Genomic DNA, 17,560 nt, shown 5'->3' on the forward strand with positions numbered 1-17,560 from the left:
TAGTTTTTGAGGTTATTTTCTATCTCACCTACTTTTTGATTGAAGAAACTAATTAGATAAAATTATAAACCAAATTTTATTCTTATAAATTAAATATAAAAGAGATAAAATTTACTTTTATTTTTAATAGATAAATTTTGTCAATATTGAAATGTCAGATCTGATGACAAGTTTTTTTTTGCTTTGTCAACCAAAATTTTCTACTTAACCTCACTTTTAGGTTACATAAACTCAAAAAAAATCTAGGTTTAACAAGAAATTACAATTTAATGTTAACTTATTAGTAATTCTTTTTTATAAAAATGTTGAGTGAAGTTGACGAATTATTTAAAACCTATATTCCGTACTATATATTAGTTTTTCTACCGATTTTCATTATTGTTTCACCAACGAATCCAGTATCAGCATCTTATGAATTCCCTGCTTACCGCATGCAACATTACGACTTACACGGAGTCCCCTACGGTAAATCCACAGTTTTTTTAAAGAAGTCTCTAATTCATACTCTTTTTTTTCAATTTTAGGGAGTAGAGTCGCAGCTATAAACCTTGAAGCTCGATCATTGTCGACTTGGAGTTCCTCAAGACACTGTATAGTTACAAGACTGGCCGATTTAACGTATGAAACCTTTTCAAATGTTAAGAACAAAGTTGGAGCATTGGTATTAGCGTTACCTGAAAATCTAACTAATTTTACTGCAGAGAAACAGGTATGTATTCAATAAAAACAATGTTAGTGTATGAGACGTTGGATATATTCTAGCAACATCTTATATTGGAGAATAAAATCGTATTTGATCAAGAGACTCAAATTCCTGTTTATTTTGTGAAACCTACAAAGGAATTTAATGGAATTATAACAGAATTAGCTTCAAATATTGATACGAATGATAAAAAGAAGTCAGCTACAGAGGCACTTTTTGGTTCAGTTGCAGCAAATGGTTATCAGATTGTTATTTCGGCCAGTACACCCAGTGTACAAACAAACAATAAAATCGCGACAATCCATGGTTATTTACAAGGATCCAGGTCAGACGGTAAAGTGCCTACTATTGTAATTGTTGCGTATTATGATAGTTTTGGAATAGCACCTGTAAGTTAATAAAAATCCATAACGTTACTCTTACAAATTATAAAATAATCAATTTTAGGATCTTTCTTATGGAGTGGACTCTAATGGATCAGGTTTAATAGTTTTATTAGAATTAGTCAGAATTTTTTCTACACTATATTCTCATCCATCGACAAGGGGCAAATACAATATTGTATTCGTTCTAACGGGAGGTGGAAAATTTAATTACCAGGGAAGTAAGAAGTGGTTGGATGATCAATTAGATGCAGCTGAATCTTCTTTAATACAGGTACCAAAAGAGATATGATAAAAATACAGGGTGACGCCTCTCAAACGACAGAGACGCACAGTTTGTATTGAAATGAAATTTTCTGAGCATGTGTAGGTTAATATAGAGCGTTTTTTAAAAATATAGAGAGTTTTACAGGGTGTCCACAAAGAAAGTGACACATCAAGTTAGGTTTTTGTAACGGAACACCCTTATGTTAATTGATTTTTGGATTCTATATTATGTAGCGAAATTTTATTAATCTTAATTGTAGGATGCTGCAATTGTGATGTGTTTAGATACTTTAGCAACATCGGACACTATGTTTATGCATGTATCAAAACCACCCAAAGAAGGCTCGGCAGCTTCAATTTTCTTTAAGCATTTGAAGGCAACCAGTGAGAAATTTCCAGGAAAAACAGTTGAAGGTGTCCATAAGAAAATTAACTTGGCTGAAGACATTTTGGCTTGGGAACATGAAAGATACAGTATTAGAAGGTAGGTATAAACATTTACCTATTAAACTTTTAGTTACATAATCGAGGGCGCGATATTTAAATTCATTGTTGCCAACCATGGACATATTCGGCGCCGGGCTGACTAACTGAAAATTAAATTTCACGCTGGGGATTCAGGTGGTAGCTCTGCTGTAAAAACTGTGAAGTTACCATATTTATTTATTTATTTCCTGATATTGTGATTTGTTTTGACACTTCCATTTTGTATTACGAGTTTTTGGTTTAAATGAATTTTGTTGTGAAACTTTATGCTTAAAAATGTTTACTAGCAGACTTTGCAATGGAACATTGTTCTTTTTAGAACCTCTTTTAGTGCGAAGTGTACAAAATAGCTTAATAGCCATAAAAATCTCATTGCAACCTTATTAGAATATTTTGAACGGGAAAGCGGTAGTAATGGCCCTCTATGTCCCTTAAGTGCTGTTAAGGAGACGAGTTTTGTTGTTGTAAATAATAATGGTTTATATAATTATAATTAATTTATTTTTGTTTTCTACAATACTTTGATTATAAGAAAATATGGTAAAAGTAGGCAACGCTGTGCGGGTCAAGCTTAATCACGGGACTAAAAGTTTATTTGGTCTCGCTAATATACATTAGGATGTCCGATATTTTCCAAACTGATTTTTTTTTGCTGCTGCCCTCTGAAATTTTAGTCTTGGCTTTAAAAAAAATTATCCAACGTAAACAAGCTCTTAATTTTTAATTTAAACCGTGCTGAAATCATGATACTTTTCTCATTTAAATAACATGGGATTTTCTGACACTTTACATTTAGTTTTTTAGCTCCAAAGCAAATGAACGTACAGCTTCGACAAAGACATATTCATATAATACAAAATTTTACGCTCTACAAAAAAGGTCTCTTTGGTTTTTTCCACAAAAACATTTCTTTAAATATCATTCACGGTCAAATTTATGCACATAGTGTATAATTAAATTTAAGATAAAAACCATAAAATAATTAACTAGAAAGAAGTGTCAACTCTGTGTCAAATCGTGGAAACACGATACGCCACCGAAAGCCTTCGTTGTCGTCTGGAGAACTAATTTTCCCATTGACAGGTTGACATGATGGCTTCATTTTTATTTCCGTTTCCGGTTATTCAATGGCGGGCCCTCTTTCAGTTTAAATGTATTTTGTACTCTTTCTTATCATAAATAAACAAAACAAAATTTTATTCAAACATATTTATTTGAAATATGAGACAACGCGACTAAATAAATATAAAAAATAAAGAATTGAATGATTTCTACAGCAATTACTTAATTATATGCAATTTTAACGTAAATTAGTAAGGTCACAGACTAACCTAAACAGATGCGACAAACAATGCAAATGTGAAAATTACATTTTGGCGAATGCGCCAGGCAAATTTTTCCGTTAGATTTGTCATATAGGCGAATTTTACAGCGGACCAGCAAAGTAACCTCCATTCGTTTACTAAGAAGCCACGCCTCCTTTGTGTAGAAAATAGAGTATAAAATATAAATATACTGTTTAAAAAAGCGTCCATTATTCCCAAAGAGACCTGGTTTATAAATCAAAAAGAAGCAAAAAGAGACTTTTAGTCGGATAACAATCAGATTGTATCAGTCAGATTTATTGCATTATTGACAATAAATCGCGCATACTGGAAATAACTAATGTTGGCTATAGTTAAAAATGATCTTACCTTGCTGTAAATTGTTTCCATTTTCAAAAAATCGCCGATCATAAACATAAGAAAATTTTCCTGCATCTAAAAAATACAGAAATAGTGTTTATTTACTACCTATTTTTAATATACATGGGACATACCTAGTACTGCAGAAAAGTCTTTTTCTCCAGGATTTTTCATGTAATATATATTTTATATGCTTTATTACTTTACAAAACAAAACTAAACGGAGGGAACATGGAGAGAATTAAAATGGCGTCGAAATTTGTTCTAGAACAAATCTGAAGTTGTTTCTGAAATCTGTCAATTGTAAACTGTGAAGTTAGACAGAAACATTGCTGTCCTTGTCTAGGCGGCCATACTTGTCGTTAGGAGAATGACAGACATGAATGAATGACGAATGAATGTTTCCAATTTTCCTATTTCACTGTCACCCCCCTGATAAAAACTACTCGAAATTTGTTCATTCTTTTCAATTGACACACATATTTGAATGTAGAATGAGTAAGAGGGGGGTTACACTGCGACCTTAAAGATCTATTGTGTGTGCCCCCCTTCCTTGAGTCATCACACAGTCTATAACCCATCATACCCCTGTTGTAGAGAGGACCCGGTATTTCCCATCCTCCTCTGACAACAGTTCTTCCTCCGAGGGTACACACCAAAGACATTATAAAGATAGACCGAACATCTCATTCATAAATACTCGTTGGTAGTGTATCAAACATTCCAATGTGTCAAACAAGGACAGAAGAGACAGAGAAGTCTAAAATTTCCGACACCGGCAACTAGGAGCATTTCGATTGTTCTATTGGCCAGTGGCGTATCGTTTTTTGGAAAGCATTTAATTAGTAAAGTAAAAGTAAATTAATTAGTACAATTTTTACTCCATATTAATATACTACATTAACAGTTTTTCATCAGATGAGTTTTGTTATAAGGTCTAATATAATAATATAATTAATATCCCACATATACCTATGTTGAAACGTTAGTAGGTGCTTTTCGAAAATCGCTCCTACGTCGATTTTCAATTTAAACTTTCAGTTACTTCTATATAAACTTTCAGTTACTTTTGAATATTTACAGGGTGACTCAGGCTTCCGAAACAGTTCTATATTAGGTGTGTGGTTGGTGACTTTTCTTTCAATTTTTTTTCAGAATATGGAGGCAATGGTAAAGCACATTTTAGACATTTTTGTAAACATAGGTGGCCGGAACATATTTTCAAACTAAAGTTGTAGATTTGCCATTAAATTTCCATTCCAGAAATACCTAGGGTTGCCACCTGTCCTTTTTTGAAAAGGACAGTCCTTTTTTAGAATAACTTGTCTTTTTGACTTTTTTTTTACTTAAAAAGTCATTTTTATTTTCGTATTTTCCCTGAGAAAATTACCTACAGCAACAGAAATATTCTTTTCGTCCAAATTTAATTAGAGTGTTATAAAACTTATAAATAAATTTTTCTTGTTTAGAATAGGCAACATTATTTAGAACTTCCCGTTTAATCTGAAATGAAGATCAAAAATGGTAAAACTTTTTAAGTCTAAAAAAACCTAAACTGTTTTAGTTTTACCATTTTTGATCTTAAAAAGAACTTCAAAATTAGTAATTAGTAACGATTTAGTTAGTTCGCAATCGATAGCTTCCTGTGAAGTACTGTGTAATAGTTGTTTAATCTTGTATTATTAATAACTTCCTATACCTAAAATCAATATTTAATGAGAAAATTGATTCATTAAAAGTATCAAACCTGTGTGCTACAGTATGGGATTTCTGTCGCATAATAATGAATAACGTTTGCTTCATCTACGTTACCGTAGATGGAGCTCAAGGCTTGGTAGGGTATGTATAAATAAACAAAATACAAGAAGCAACAAATTATTAAGGCCTAACCCCTACATATATGCTTATTTTCTGCATTAAGTTCATCAGACTGAAGGGAACAGCCATTCGACGGCCGGTTTCGGAGATTTATCTCCATCGTCAGGCCGACTTTGCTGTAACCCTCAATACGACAAACGAAAAGCATAAAAGCAGAAAATAGCATTTGAGTACAAAACGTACTACTATGGCGAGAGCAGCTAGTAGTAATAGGTAAAAAGCTTTTTTGGAGGCCTGGGTCACTCTGTATATAGGTATGTATAAAACTAGTAGCCTAAGAATTATTTACAGTTTGTCCCATTCTAAAAAAAAGGTAAACACACCGTACAAATAACTCTAGGAAGAGATATTTGTACAGTGGTAAAAAATTGTCTAAATAAGGCCGAAGGGGCAGATATAATAAAGCAATAAAATGTAAAAAAGGTCGGGTAACACCTTTGTTTATTTGTTGAGCAAAATTTCTTTAGAATATCGTATATAATGACTAGAAATGACGCAATTTTAAGAAAAAAATGTCACTTTCTGGCTTATAATAAAATTTCAAATGCAACGTTTATATTCAAATTTGTTATGATCTACAACAGTTAGGTAGTCATTGAGACGAATTATAATTCAATTACTGGCTACTACGTTCTTGTTTTAATAGATTAATTACAAATATAATTAGAAATTATTTTGATTGTGAGAGGCTCCCTTGTGGGACGCCTATGTACAATGACGAAAACAATACTCACCTGTGAAAAAGACAAATTCGGGTAATTTGAGCTTATTTTTCCACACACTTGACACTGTCGTACCATACTGAATCCGCAGATTCAAAAGTACGTTAAACAAAAACAAAACCACCGAAAAACACTGAAAGTTCACTTTCGTCTTGATTCCGACTTCAAACACACCGCAAGCTAAACGTAGTACGCTATAACGGACCAAGGGCCGTCGCGAGGGGTGGTGGGACGGACGGCTCATTTCATTCTGGAAGACTAGCAGCAGACGTTGCCAATAGTTCTAGACGTTTCAGCACATTAAACAGTAAACATGTCCTTTAATAGTAACGCATATATCCTCTGGTTAATAACCATATTATTACGCATGCTTCTTTAAAAATATACTATTAATTTAATTAAGAAATTGAGATTTATTGATATCCGGTAAAGGTTTTAAAGTCACCTTTTTCTGCAAATCAAACTGAGTAGATAGGCGCAAATTTGAGATGCGGCAATGTCGCCTTCTCTATCTCAGTTGGTTTTTACAGTACGTAGTCAACCTCCGATTGTTGGATCGGGTTAAAATGTCTAATGTGATATTTGTTCTTACTAAATCTATGGTACACACCCTTCCACGGTTGGAGTTTGGCCCTCCGTGCCGCCCTTCACAGTCGAGGAGCTTGCCTCCGGCTGAGGAACCCGTGAGGTGGAGGCTGGATCTATCTCCATTTTCTCCACCTCTTTAACTTGGTCTCTTCTTAGACCTGATACCGGTGTTGTCCCGTATCTATAATAGAGGATATGTCCCTCTTTCTCTATTGCCTCCTTCGATTTCAGGTCAATTTCTATTATGAGGACCTGATCATGACCCTCCTCCCTCGAGTTGATGACTCGCCAACTCGATGTCCTTACATTGAAGTTCTGACCCTGGATAAGGCTCAGCAGATAGGTGGCGTCTTTCCCCTTGCTCCTCGGCAGAAAGACCGTGATGGCAGGCCCTTTAGGGATGTTTTCTCCCTTTACTGCAACCAGTTCCGGCCCCTGTCAATTGTTAAGCTTAGGTGCGATTTCCACCAACCAATTCGCCGATTCTTGAGATACACAATCTATGAGGATCATGCCCACCCGAAACTGTATCCCCGCAAAACGTAGCTGACCCACATTTTGTAGATCGTTGTGTTGCGATCTGATTGCCACTACTTCGTCCAGTATAGCGTCTTCTAGAGACGTTTGTTAGTCGGTGCGGTGGTCAGAGCAACCTCTCGGAAATCCTTTGGCAGCACCGCCATTTTCACTTGTCCAGCAATAGCGGCAAAGCTGGTGAGACATATTGGCTGGTGAGACCTTTGAATAAGAAGACTAAGGAAGGAGCATAATGCTATCCATGTATTCATGCATGGTGGGCGGAAAAAGCTCTCTAGGGTGGGGATCCTTGACAGTTCTGTTTGACGATTCATTTGACACATTTGAATTTGATTTGAAATTTTGTGGATTTGTCAGTCTTTACGGAGCTTATTTTATGTTATTTATTATTTATTCTACTACTGATAGTTGTATAAAGGTAGTAAATCTAGATGGAAATTGTGGCAGAACTTAAATTAACAGTGGCACTATCGCGATTTATCGAAAAAGACTCTAAAATAGTTGGTTGTGTAGCGTGCGGTAGATCTCGGCAAAAATTGAGTGTAATAATGGAACAACTTTTCGCTAGTAAGTGACTATATAATATACATACGTGTAGTAAACCGATCATTTATGAAATTCACTTAAATTAACTAAATTATATATTTTTTCTTGCATTTTAGTTTTTATTTATTACTTGTCAAAGATTAGATGTCAAAGAATTTAGATACGTTAATTTGACTTACCTGCTTCAGTAGCGTATCGGATGTTTGTGTTAATAAATACTTATTATAACTTATCTATTTTTATTAGAATTATATATTTTTATAACAATTTTAATAACTACCAACATTTATTCAAAACGTAAAATAAAACAACAAATTATTGAGTCTACCCCACGTCTACCCTACATCATAGTTTTACATTTTTTAAATAAAATTAGAACGACACTGATAAACCGGAATTTAAGTCGGCCATATTTGAGGCCCATCGCGGTGTACCTAAGATTTTTGATATGCTCCTTCCTTAGTCTTCTTATTCAAAGGGTGAGACGAACACTGAAAGGCAATGAAACAATAACCTTAACTTATAGTTTTGATCAATTTATCATAGATGGCGCAACATTAGTTTGCCATATTAATATATATCCCTTTTTAGTCAAAGTCAAAAGGCGCAATTAGAATTTGCGGTGAATGATGTGAATGAAAAATTTGATTATAAACTATGTGCATAATTTTGACCACGAATAACTTTTATGGAAGGAATGTTTTTATGGAAAAAACCAAAGAGACTTTTTTGTAGATCGTAAAATTTGTATTAGAATATGTCGGTCTTTGTCGAAGCTGTAGGTTCATTTGCTTTGGAGATAAAAATTAAATGCAAAATGTCAGAAAATCCCATGTTATTTAAATGGGAAAAGTATCATCATGATTCCGGCACGGTTTAAATTAAAAATTAAGAGCTTGTTTACGTTGGATAATTTTTTTAGAGCAAAAACTAAAATTTCATAGGACGGCAACAAAAAGAAATCAACTTGGGAAATAACCGACACCCTAATATATGTACATAATTTTTTTTGTAATTTTGTGTAAAATATTTTAACCTTACTTTTAGGTTACCAGCGTTTACTTTATCAGCAATAAAACATCCTAAAGATCCATGGAGATTTACCGTTCACGATAATAGAGACAACCTGAAAACAGAGCGATTGATACAGAATGCTCAAATCGTTGTTGAGACTGTAGGAAAGTTTGTTTTTAATCTTTCGGAAGGAGATAGTTTTAATGGAAACTTAGTAAGATTTTTTTTTCAACAATTCTAGATTTTTTTATTAAAATAATTTTAATTTTCAGGATGTTAGTAAAGCGAATGTGGAGAACTGGTTGAAAAGCATCTCGAATCAGCCAAGATCAGCACAGTTACTCACTAACAAAGATAATGGTTTTGTATCGTCATTACAACATTATTTGAACAAATACTTACAGGAGGTCAAAGTTACTTACGCTGTCGCAGACAAAAGGGACCCAGACTACCAGTTTTATGGTAGTACACAAGCAACAATGAATATATACAGGTAAGTTTAGAAAAATAATAATATAATATACAGTATGTCCCTGGATTGTTTTGACAAGAGAAAAAAACTTTATTATTGTCATTTTAAGAAAAATGTATTTGTCATAAAGATTTTTGCTTGTTCCAATTTTGATGATTTTTTAAGCAATTTGTAGCTGCATCATTTGACTTTCTAGTGTCTTTTTCTAAATTAAAAACGCAAGTTACCATCTGTCAATTATACAAGGGAAAACAAAATATTGATATTTTGGTGGAAGTTTGAAACACCCTGTGGAGTATATTGGCAAAACAAGGAATTTAAAAATCAATTTATCATCTAGGTGTATCTTTTCTTGATAGTTTGTTTTTGATTGATCTCAATAGCTTTATTTTTTTTTGAAAATATTCCCTTTTGAAGAAGACACTAACATGTTTTCGTATTTTTTACATTACAACCATGCCTTTGCTTTTGGTCCTAGTCAACAGACCTACAAAATAGTGGTTATGATTTATGTAATGCCAATGTCTTTGAAAAATCATATATTATTGTTTATTGTGCAGTTACTCTAGCAGATATGGGGTTTTAGGTCCAATAGTCGAACTCTACCATGACCAATTAAAGCAATAATAGCCGATTGTTCAGAACTTAAAACCATCTCTACCAGAGTAAACATCAATAAACAATAATATAGTCCGTCCAACGACAAGATCCTTGACAGTGATAGATGTGTTTGTCATTTTAATTTCAAAATAATTTATTTTATTTTACAAAGAAATAGGTTGGTACAATTGGAACGCATAGCAGGAAATTAATATACAGTAAAACCCCGGTTATCCGAGGTAACGTGGGGGACATCCTCCTCGGATAACTGAAAACTCGGATAATCCGGATTTATTAAAAAATAAGCACCAATACATACTTTAAACGGTTTATTAACATTTTTAACATGTAAATACATAAGTACCTACATATGTAGATACTATCTACATTATAAAACAGTGAAATAAGTATCTATGCGCTGCTGTTTCATATTGCATCTTCTTTTTCTCGCTGCCATGTTTCTCCATCTGTTAAGAAGAAGCAAATCCGTTGGGGTTGCCTTTGATTGTTGTTCGATATACCTCAGAGCTGTTTCCAGAGAAGAAAAACCTTCTTGATGGGTAATCTTAGTGGAAGGCTGTTCATCCACCTCTTCTTCATAGTTATCGTCATCTGATTTTTAGGTTTCGCGAAAGGCGTTCGCTATTTCTTCAATAATCATTTCTTCTTCTAAATCATCTGCTGTAACCCATTCATCAACGTCTTGTCTTGTCACATTTTCGCAACCTTTCAAGTTTTGCATTAATTCTAATAAACTTTCTTCTTCTCCTCTCTCGTTTAAATTATATACAGGACATTTCTCCACAGCTTTTCCATTTCAAAGCCAATTCATTTAATGGAATATCATCTTCACTGTCATTATAGTCCTCAAGATCAATAACTTTCGACCAAGATTTTTGAATAGTGGAACCGCGTACGAATCCTAAGCTTGGCTTACCCAGTAAATAACATTTTTTAGTGTAATCTTCCTTATCCCAGTGATAATATCCTCTTTTTTTTTCTGTGCATTCTAGTAGATGTTCAAGATATAAACGCCTATATATTTTTTTATTTTTTCGAGGACGCCCTGGTCCATTGGTTGCATTATACTGGTTACATTTGGAGGAAAAAATTTTACAATTTCGCCCACGTGGAGTCCTTCTCCAGCGTGAGAGGGAGCATTGTCCATTAACAAAATTGCTTAAATAGGGAGGCTGGTTCTCTTTAAAAATTTAGTCACAGATGGCACGAACTCTTCTTTAAACCAGTTAGTAAATAACGTCGCATCCATCGATGCACTCTTCTGACTTTTGTAATAAACTGTTAGGGCTTTGGGTGAGATGTCTTTTAACGCTCCTGGATGTGCAGACTTGCCAATCACCATAAGTGGAATTTTGTGATTACCAGATGCATTGGAACATGCCATTATGGTTAATCTTTCCTTACTTCTTTTGTGCCCAGGAGCTGATTTTTCCTGTCGAGATGCCGATGTTTTTGATGGAAGCATTTTATAATTGAAACCACTTTCGTCACAGTTATAAATTTGATCACATGTATACCCACAATGTTTGATTAGCTTTTTAAAGTCCTGTTTAAATTTTTCAATTGATAACACATCAGCAGAAAGTTTTTCTCCACATATAGTCAGTTGTCGTACACCTTACCGTTTTTCCAGCGGTCAAGCCATCCAGAGCTGTCTCTGGAAATTGTTTACTAATCATTATTGCTTTCTGCTGCAAAATGGGACCTGACAGAGGCACACCTTTTGATCTTTGCTGAGTAAACCACGTAAATAAAGCTTCGTTAACTTTTTCATAGTCGCCTTTTTTCATTAATTTTCTTCTTGAAGACGAAGAGGCTTGTTTTATACACCATTCTTCTATTTTAGTGCTGTTTCTGTTCCAATCTGCAACTGTTACCTCACCTACTCCATAATCTCGTGCAACAATTTTAATTGTCTCTCCTGCTTGAATTCTCCTAATGGCTTTTAATTTTTCTTCAATAGGAACAACAATTCTTTTACGTTTGTTTCGTTCCATTATAATACGGCAAACGAAAATTAAAACAAAGCAGTTGGTATACACTTAACTAGAATTCCACCCAGATAACTGCATTTACTCAAATTTACATGCTAAAAGAGTCCAAAAATATAAATAAGGGGAACCACTTACACGGGCCAAGGGGATTCCCCGTCGGTCCCAACGATTTTAAACGGAAATATGTAAATATACATATAGCATATTTTAGAAGCTCGGTTAATACAGAGCATAGACGCGCGACCTCGGATAATCAGGGTCTTTAGATTGGATCGGTTAATCCGGAGCTCGGATAATTGCGACTCGGATAATCGGAGTTCTACTGTATTTAAAATTTGACTGACAAGTAATTACTTCAAAATTTTGTGAAAAGAAAAACTGTATAAAACTGAAAAAATGTAATCGAATTATTTTATTAAAAAAACGGTATGTGTTAATCCAAAACAAACAAGAACAAAAAACCACATAACAAAAAAATATAAAAAAGAACTATTTCTTACTTTCGAGCTTCAAGGAACTTCACGCATTTATTGTTATATTTATCAATATTTTATATACAAGTACAAATTTGTAATATTCCACAGGAATAGTTAACATAGATAAAACGAAAGCAATGATTATTAGACATAAGAATAATAAAAGCCCACTATTGGGCAGTAGGGCTTTACAAATAGATAATGTTAACATTGATACTGGATCACAAATCAAATACCTGGGCTGTATAATAGATAATAATTTGACTTTCTCAGAACATTATAAATATATAACAAATAAGATAGCTAAAAAAACAAATGTACTGGCTAGGGTCTCAAAAGAGCTGAGTATGTGGGCAAGGCTGACAGCATATAAAACCATCATAGCACCGCATCTCTATTTTTGTTCAACACTTTTGTTTTTAATGAATAATTCTGAAATTGATGTACTGCAAAAAAAGCAAAACAAAGCCCTTCGAACAATCATAGGATGTAATAAATTTACCAGTAGTCTGGATATGTTAAAAAGTACAAATTTGTTAAGTGTAAGACAAACAGTAACACATAATACAATAGTGTTTATATACAAAATGTTAAATAATTTATTACCCAAACATCTTAATAATTGTACGTTTGTTAGGGACATCCACAATCATAATACAAGGACTAGGAACAATTTTTATTTAAATATGTCAAACACCAATTATAGTCAAAATAGTTTATATTATAAATGTATAAAGCAGTATAATGAGCTGCCAGCTATAAAAACATGTGGAACATTGTCTCAATTTAAAAGAAAATGTATTGAATATGTTAAACAAACAATTGCGCTGTGAGAGGTATGGACTTTAATTATTTTAATATGGTTTATGTGATAAGAACATTTGTCATAATTTTGTTATTAATTTGTATTATTTTATACTAGCCAGGTGCTATAAATAAAGAGTTTATTATTATTATTAGGAATAAATAAAACAACACTTAAATAAAACAAACTATTTTATTAATAATAACATTTACCAAATTTTATACCTTAAAGGTTGTTTAATTAACTTTAATCTTATTTTTTTTAAACCAGTACCTTTGACATTATTTTTCTGCAGTACTAAAATCAGAGACTAAAATCCATTATTTACCTATCGTGTGATGTCGATATTTTACAGCTACTCCAGTTTTTAGTATATGTTTAGTACGATCCTTGTACCATATACGAGATGCAGTTATCTATGACGAGATGGTATACAAACTTTATTAATTGTAACTTTATTGGTGTATAAGTCTTTCTGCCTTGGCACCGAATATTTACTCTAAACTGAGCTCTGGATCTACAGCTAATTTTCCCTCGATTTTTCCTCCACTTGACTTCAAAAGACACGAAACACACGTAATAATACGAATTAAAACGCATCATCTTCCAAAACGCAGGATATTGGACATAAGTTGACACAAAATTATAACCTGTAATTTGCCAAGACTTTGACAAAGCTCAAAAATCTAAATACGAGTTTATACGGATCGGCGTCCGTTTATCGTTCATCGTTCCGTCAAACCAACAAAATTGAAATCTGATCCTAGATCTGGTACCTAGATTATAAAATGATTTTTAAATTCCTTGCTTTATTAACATATTCCAAAGAGTGTTTCAAACTTTCATCAAAATATCAACATTTTGTTGTCCCTCGTATAATTGACAGATGGAAACTTTCATTTTTAATTTAGAAAATGTTAATAAAAAGTAAAATAATTTAGCGGCCCATTTGAATAAAATATATTGAAATTTAAATTACAAGGTCTAAGGTGCCTGTTTGTCGTGCTGGTGAGTGTATATCTGTGAAAATAATACCTAATACGATTTATTGAAAATTCTTAGTAATGCGCTTGCTTTTATTTTTCAGAGTAAAACCTGCGGTATTCGATCTCATCTTAACGCTAGCAATAACGACATATCTAGGTGCAGTCTATTTCGCAATCAGTTATATACCTTCTTTATATTCCATTTGTTCCAATTTAGTCAAAAATAAAAAAGACCAATAAATATATAATTCTAGCATTTGTGTGTGTGCACCAGTTAATGTGCAAAAACGAACAATTTTACTAGTTTTAAAAACCTTTTTGAATATATAAATCAAATACTAGTTTGATTTATACATTATTGTAAGATCAACCACAGTTCAAACACTTTTTAATGTTACTATGCAAAAAGACTTTTAATGTTATTATTCTTTCAGTATGAATTATTGTATTAGTCATTAAAATAATAAATAGAATGTTTTGTAAAGAAGTATTATTTTTATTTATCTTCACCTTGAAGTAAGGGGAATGAGTATCATTACGTCAATAATTCATCTATACAGGGTGTGAAAACGGTAAGACATAATTTGAGGTGACTTAAATCACAGATAACATGTGTTGTTTATTAATTAAACTTTCTATTTGAAAATATATTTATATATTTTCAAAGTAGGTTTAATTTATCTACTGTGTGATGAATTTATATATATATTTATTTGATTATTTGAATTTTTGTACCTTTTTTGTGATATATTTTTCTCTCCATAAATTTTAGGAAATTTTTAAGTTTTACAGTTTTTTATAACAATTGCTCAAAAAGGAAGAATGTAGAATTTTTCGTTAATTCGAAAAATATACAAAAAATTAAAAAAAAAACAGTGGCGCGCAAGATTTTTGCCAAAATATTGGTTGAAAATGTACCTAAAAAACACTCTCTATCTTTAGTACTTTACGGTTTAAACTTCCTAAAAGGCGTCTTTACACATGGATATCACCCGCTGAAAGTGACACTCAGGAACCTGTAAGAAACCAAATCGATTATATTCTCATCAATAAACGCTTTAGAAACTGTATAAAAAGTGTCACAACCTACCCAGGATCTGACGCGGAATCCGATCATGTCCCGTTGGTGGCGAACCTCAAGTTAAAGTTAAAGGTTACTAAAAGTAATCCAAAAGACAACCTGTTAGATATGTCAAAATTAGAGGATCCACGAGTAAGAGAGCACTTGCGACAAGAACTCAACAGCGAATTGGCCAAAGTGGCACACAAAAATTGCCCACAAGTGCAACCCCTTTGGGAGGAGCTAAAGTGTATTCTTACCGGGGTATGTTCCAAAAACTTACAACCAGCCAAAAGACTCAAGAAGAGCAGGTGGATGACTGATGACATATTGAACCTGATGGAGAGACGAAGATTGGTTAAGAATAACAAGGAGGAATATAACCAAATGAACAGGACCATAAAAGCAGAAATTAAGAAGGCAAAAGAACGCTGGATGAGGGATAAATGCAGAGAAATGGAAGATCTTGAAAGCAGACACAACACCCACCAAATGCACAAAAAAATTAAAGAGATAGCTGGAATCAACAGGAAACAACATTCCTTGTCACTTTTTGATGGATTAGATCAGCCTATCATTAAGGAAGATGAAGTAAAAGCCACCTGGGAGCAATATATAGATGATCTTTTCAGGGACGAGAGACCACCCCTGCCCGACGCCCAGGATATTGTTGACGGACCAGAAATACTCCAGGCGGAGGTGATCCATGCTATTTCAACGGCGCAGACCAGAAGGGCTCCTGGTCCCGACGGGATTCCAATAGAGGTCTTAAAGCTTATTGAGGGGAACAACATAGGACTAATCACAAACTTATTTAACACAATATATAACACCGGAGTGATACCAAAAGACTGGCTAAACTCAACATTTGTGACAATCCCTAAAAAAACTCGTCCTAAAAAATGCGGCGACTATCGACTAATTAGCCTCATGAGCCACCTACTGAAGACCTTTCTACGTATTATTCATGCCAGGATACGACGGAAGTGCGAATTCGATATGGACGACGCCCAGATGGGATTCAGAAATGCGTTTGGAACACGAGAGGCCCTTTTTGGAGCCAATGTCCTACTTCAAAAATGTCGCGACCAACGGAAAGATGTCTTCGCATGCTTTATTGATTATGAAAAAGCCTTCGACAGGGTGCGCCACTCAAAGCTAATGGAAATACTGCGACAAATCCAACTAGACAGCAAAGATATCAGATTGATTGAAAACCTCTATTGGGGTCAAACAGCTGAGGTTCGTACTGGATCAATAAAAACTTCTAGCTTAGAAATCCAGAGAGGAGTTCGCCAGGGTTGTGTCCTCTCGCCCCTCTTATTCAACCTATATTCGGATAAAATATTTAAAGAGGCCTTGGAGGGCACCGAACATGGAATAAAAGTTAACGGTGTTCTCTTGAATACAATTAGATATGCAGATGACACTCTGATTATCTGCGATAGTATGGAGGGGCTCCAACATCTGATTGATAAAATAAGCTCAACTGGAGTAGATCTGGGACTAAACATAAACACCAGCAAGACGAAATTTATGGTGTTCAGCAGAGAACGACATGTAAATGCACAACTCAGCCTCAACGGTTCCGCGATTGAACGAGTAAATCAGTTTAAGTATCTGGGCAGCATAATCACGGAGAGCCTGGAACCCGACATTGAAATCAAATCCCGTATTGAAATAGCAAGAACAACGTTTAAAAGGATGAGATCCCTATTCTGCAACAAAGACCTAAATCTCAAACTGCGACAACGTATGGTCAGGTGTTACGTTTGGTCCGTCCTTCTCTATGGAGTTGAGAGCTGGACTTTGAAAGCTGTCATGCTTAATAGACTGGAGGCATTGGAGATGTGGATTCATCGAAGAATGCTGCGAGTCTCCTGGACCGATATGCTGACCAACGAAGAAGTCCTTCGGCGAGCAAGAACAGAACGACAGCTGCTAACAACGATAAAATGTCGCAAGATTTCCTACCTAGGACATGTGTTGCGGGGAGAAAAGTATCATCTCTTACAACTTATTCTAAAAGGAAAAATAGAGGGCAAACGAGGAGTCGGCAGAAGGCAGATGTCATGGCTGAGGAATATCAGACAGTGGACGGGAGTGTCTGGGGCTGGTGAGCTTTTCAGACTGGCAGAAGATAGAGTTGCGCTCTCTGCAGTGATCGCCAACGTTCGGAGAACCGGGCAGGGCACATAAAAAAGAAGAGATCTTTAGTACTCAGTATTTGCATGATATATTTTTCTGATCACTAAAAAAGTTAAAAAATAAGTTAATAATATACTTATAAGATTACTAGCGTGTACCAACGACTTCGTTCGCGTCGAATTAATCATT

At 34.2% G+C, this 17,560-nt stretch overlaps 1 protein-coding gene across 1 annotated transcript; it reads left to right on the forward strand.

Moving 5' to 3' along the window:
- Positions 1 to 166: 166 nt before the first annotated feature.
- Positions 167 to 14,650, forward strand: LOC115877663 (nicalin). The gene is made up of 8 exons (XM_030893924.1): positions 167 to 465; positions 525 to 709; positions 763 to 1,092; positions 1,151 to 1,360; positions 1,614 to 1,837; positions 8,843 to 9,023; positions 9,082 to 9,302; positions 14,265 to 14,650. The coding sequence occupies exons 1-8, from the start codon at positions 303 to 305 to the stop codon at positions 14,401 to 14,403; spliced, it is 1,653 nt and encodes a 550-aa protein (XP_030749784.1). The 5' UTR covers positions 167 to 302; the 3' UTR covers positions 14,404 to 14,650.
- Positions 14,651 to 17,560: the final 2,910 nt, after the last annotated feature.

Source organism: Sitophilus oryzae, unplaced genomic scaffold (genome assembly GCF_002938485.1).
Source record: "Sitophilus oryzae breed Bouriz unplaced genomic scaffold, Soryzae_2.0 scaffold_1496_pilon_pilon, whole genome shotgun sequence".
NCBI lineage: Eukaryota > Metazoa > Arthropoda > Insecta > Coleoptera > Curculionidae > Sitophilus > Sitophilus oryzae.

Coding starts and splice junctions, on each gene's coding strand:
- LOC115877663 (XM_030893924.1), top strand. CDS start 303: ATGTTGAGTGAAGTTGACGAATTATTTAAAACCTATATTCCGTACTAT. Junction 466..524: donor CTTACACGGAGTCCCCTACG/GTAAATCCACAG, acceptor TTTCAATTTTAG/GGAGTAGAGTCGCAGCTATA. Junction 1,361..1,613: donor CTGAATCTTCTTTAATACAG/GTACCAAAAGAG, acceptor TCTTAATTGTAG/GATGCTGCAATTGTGATGTG.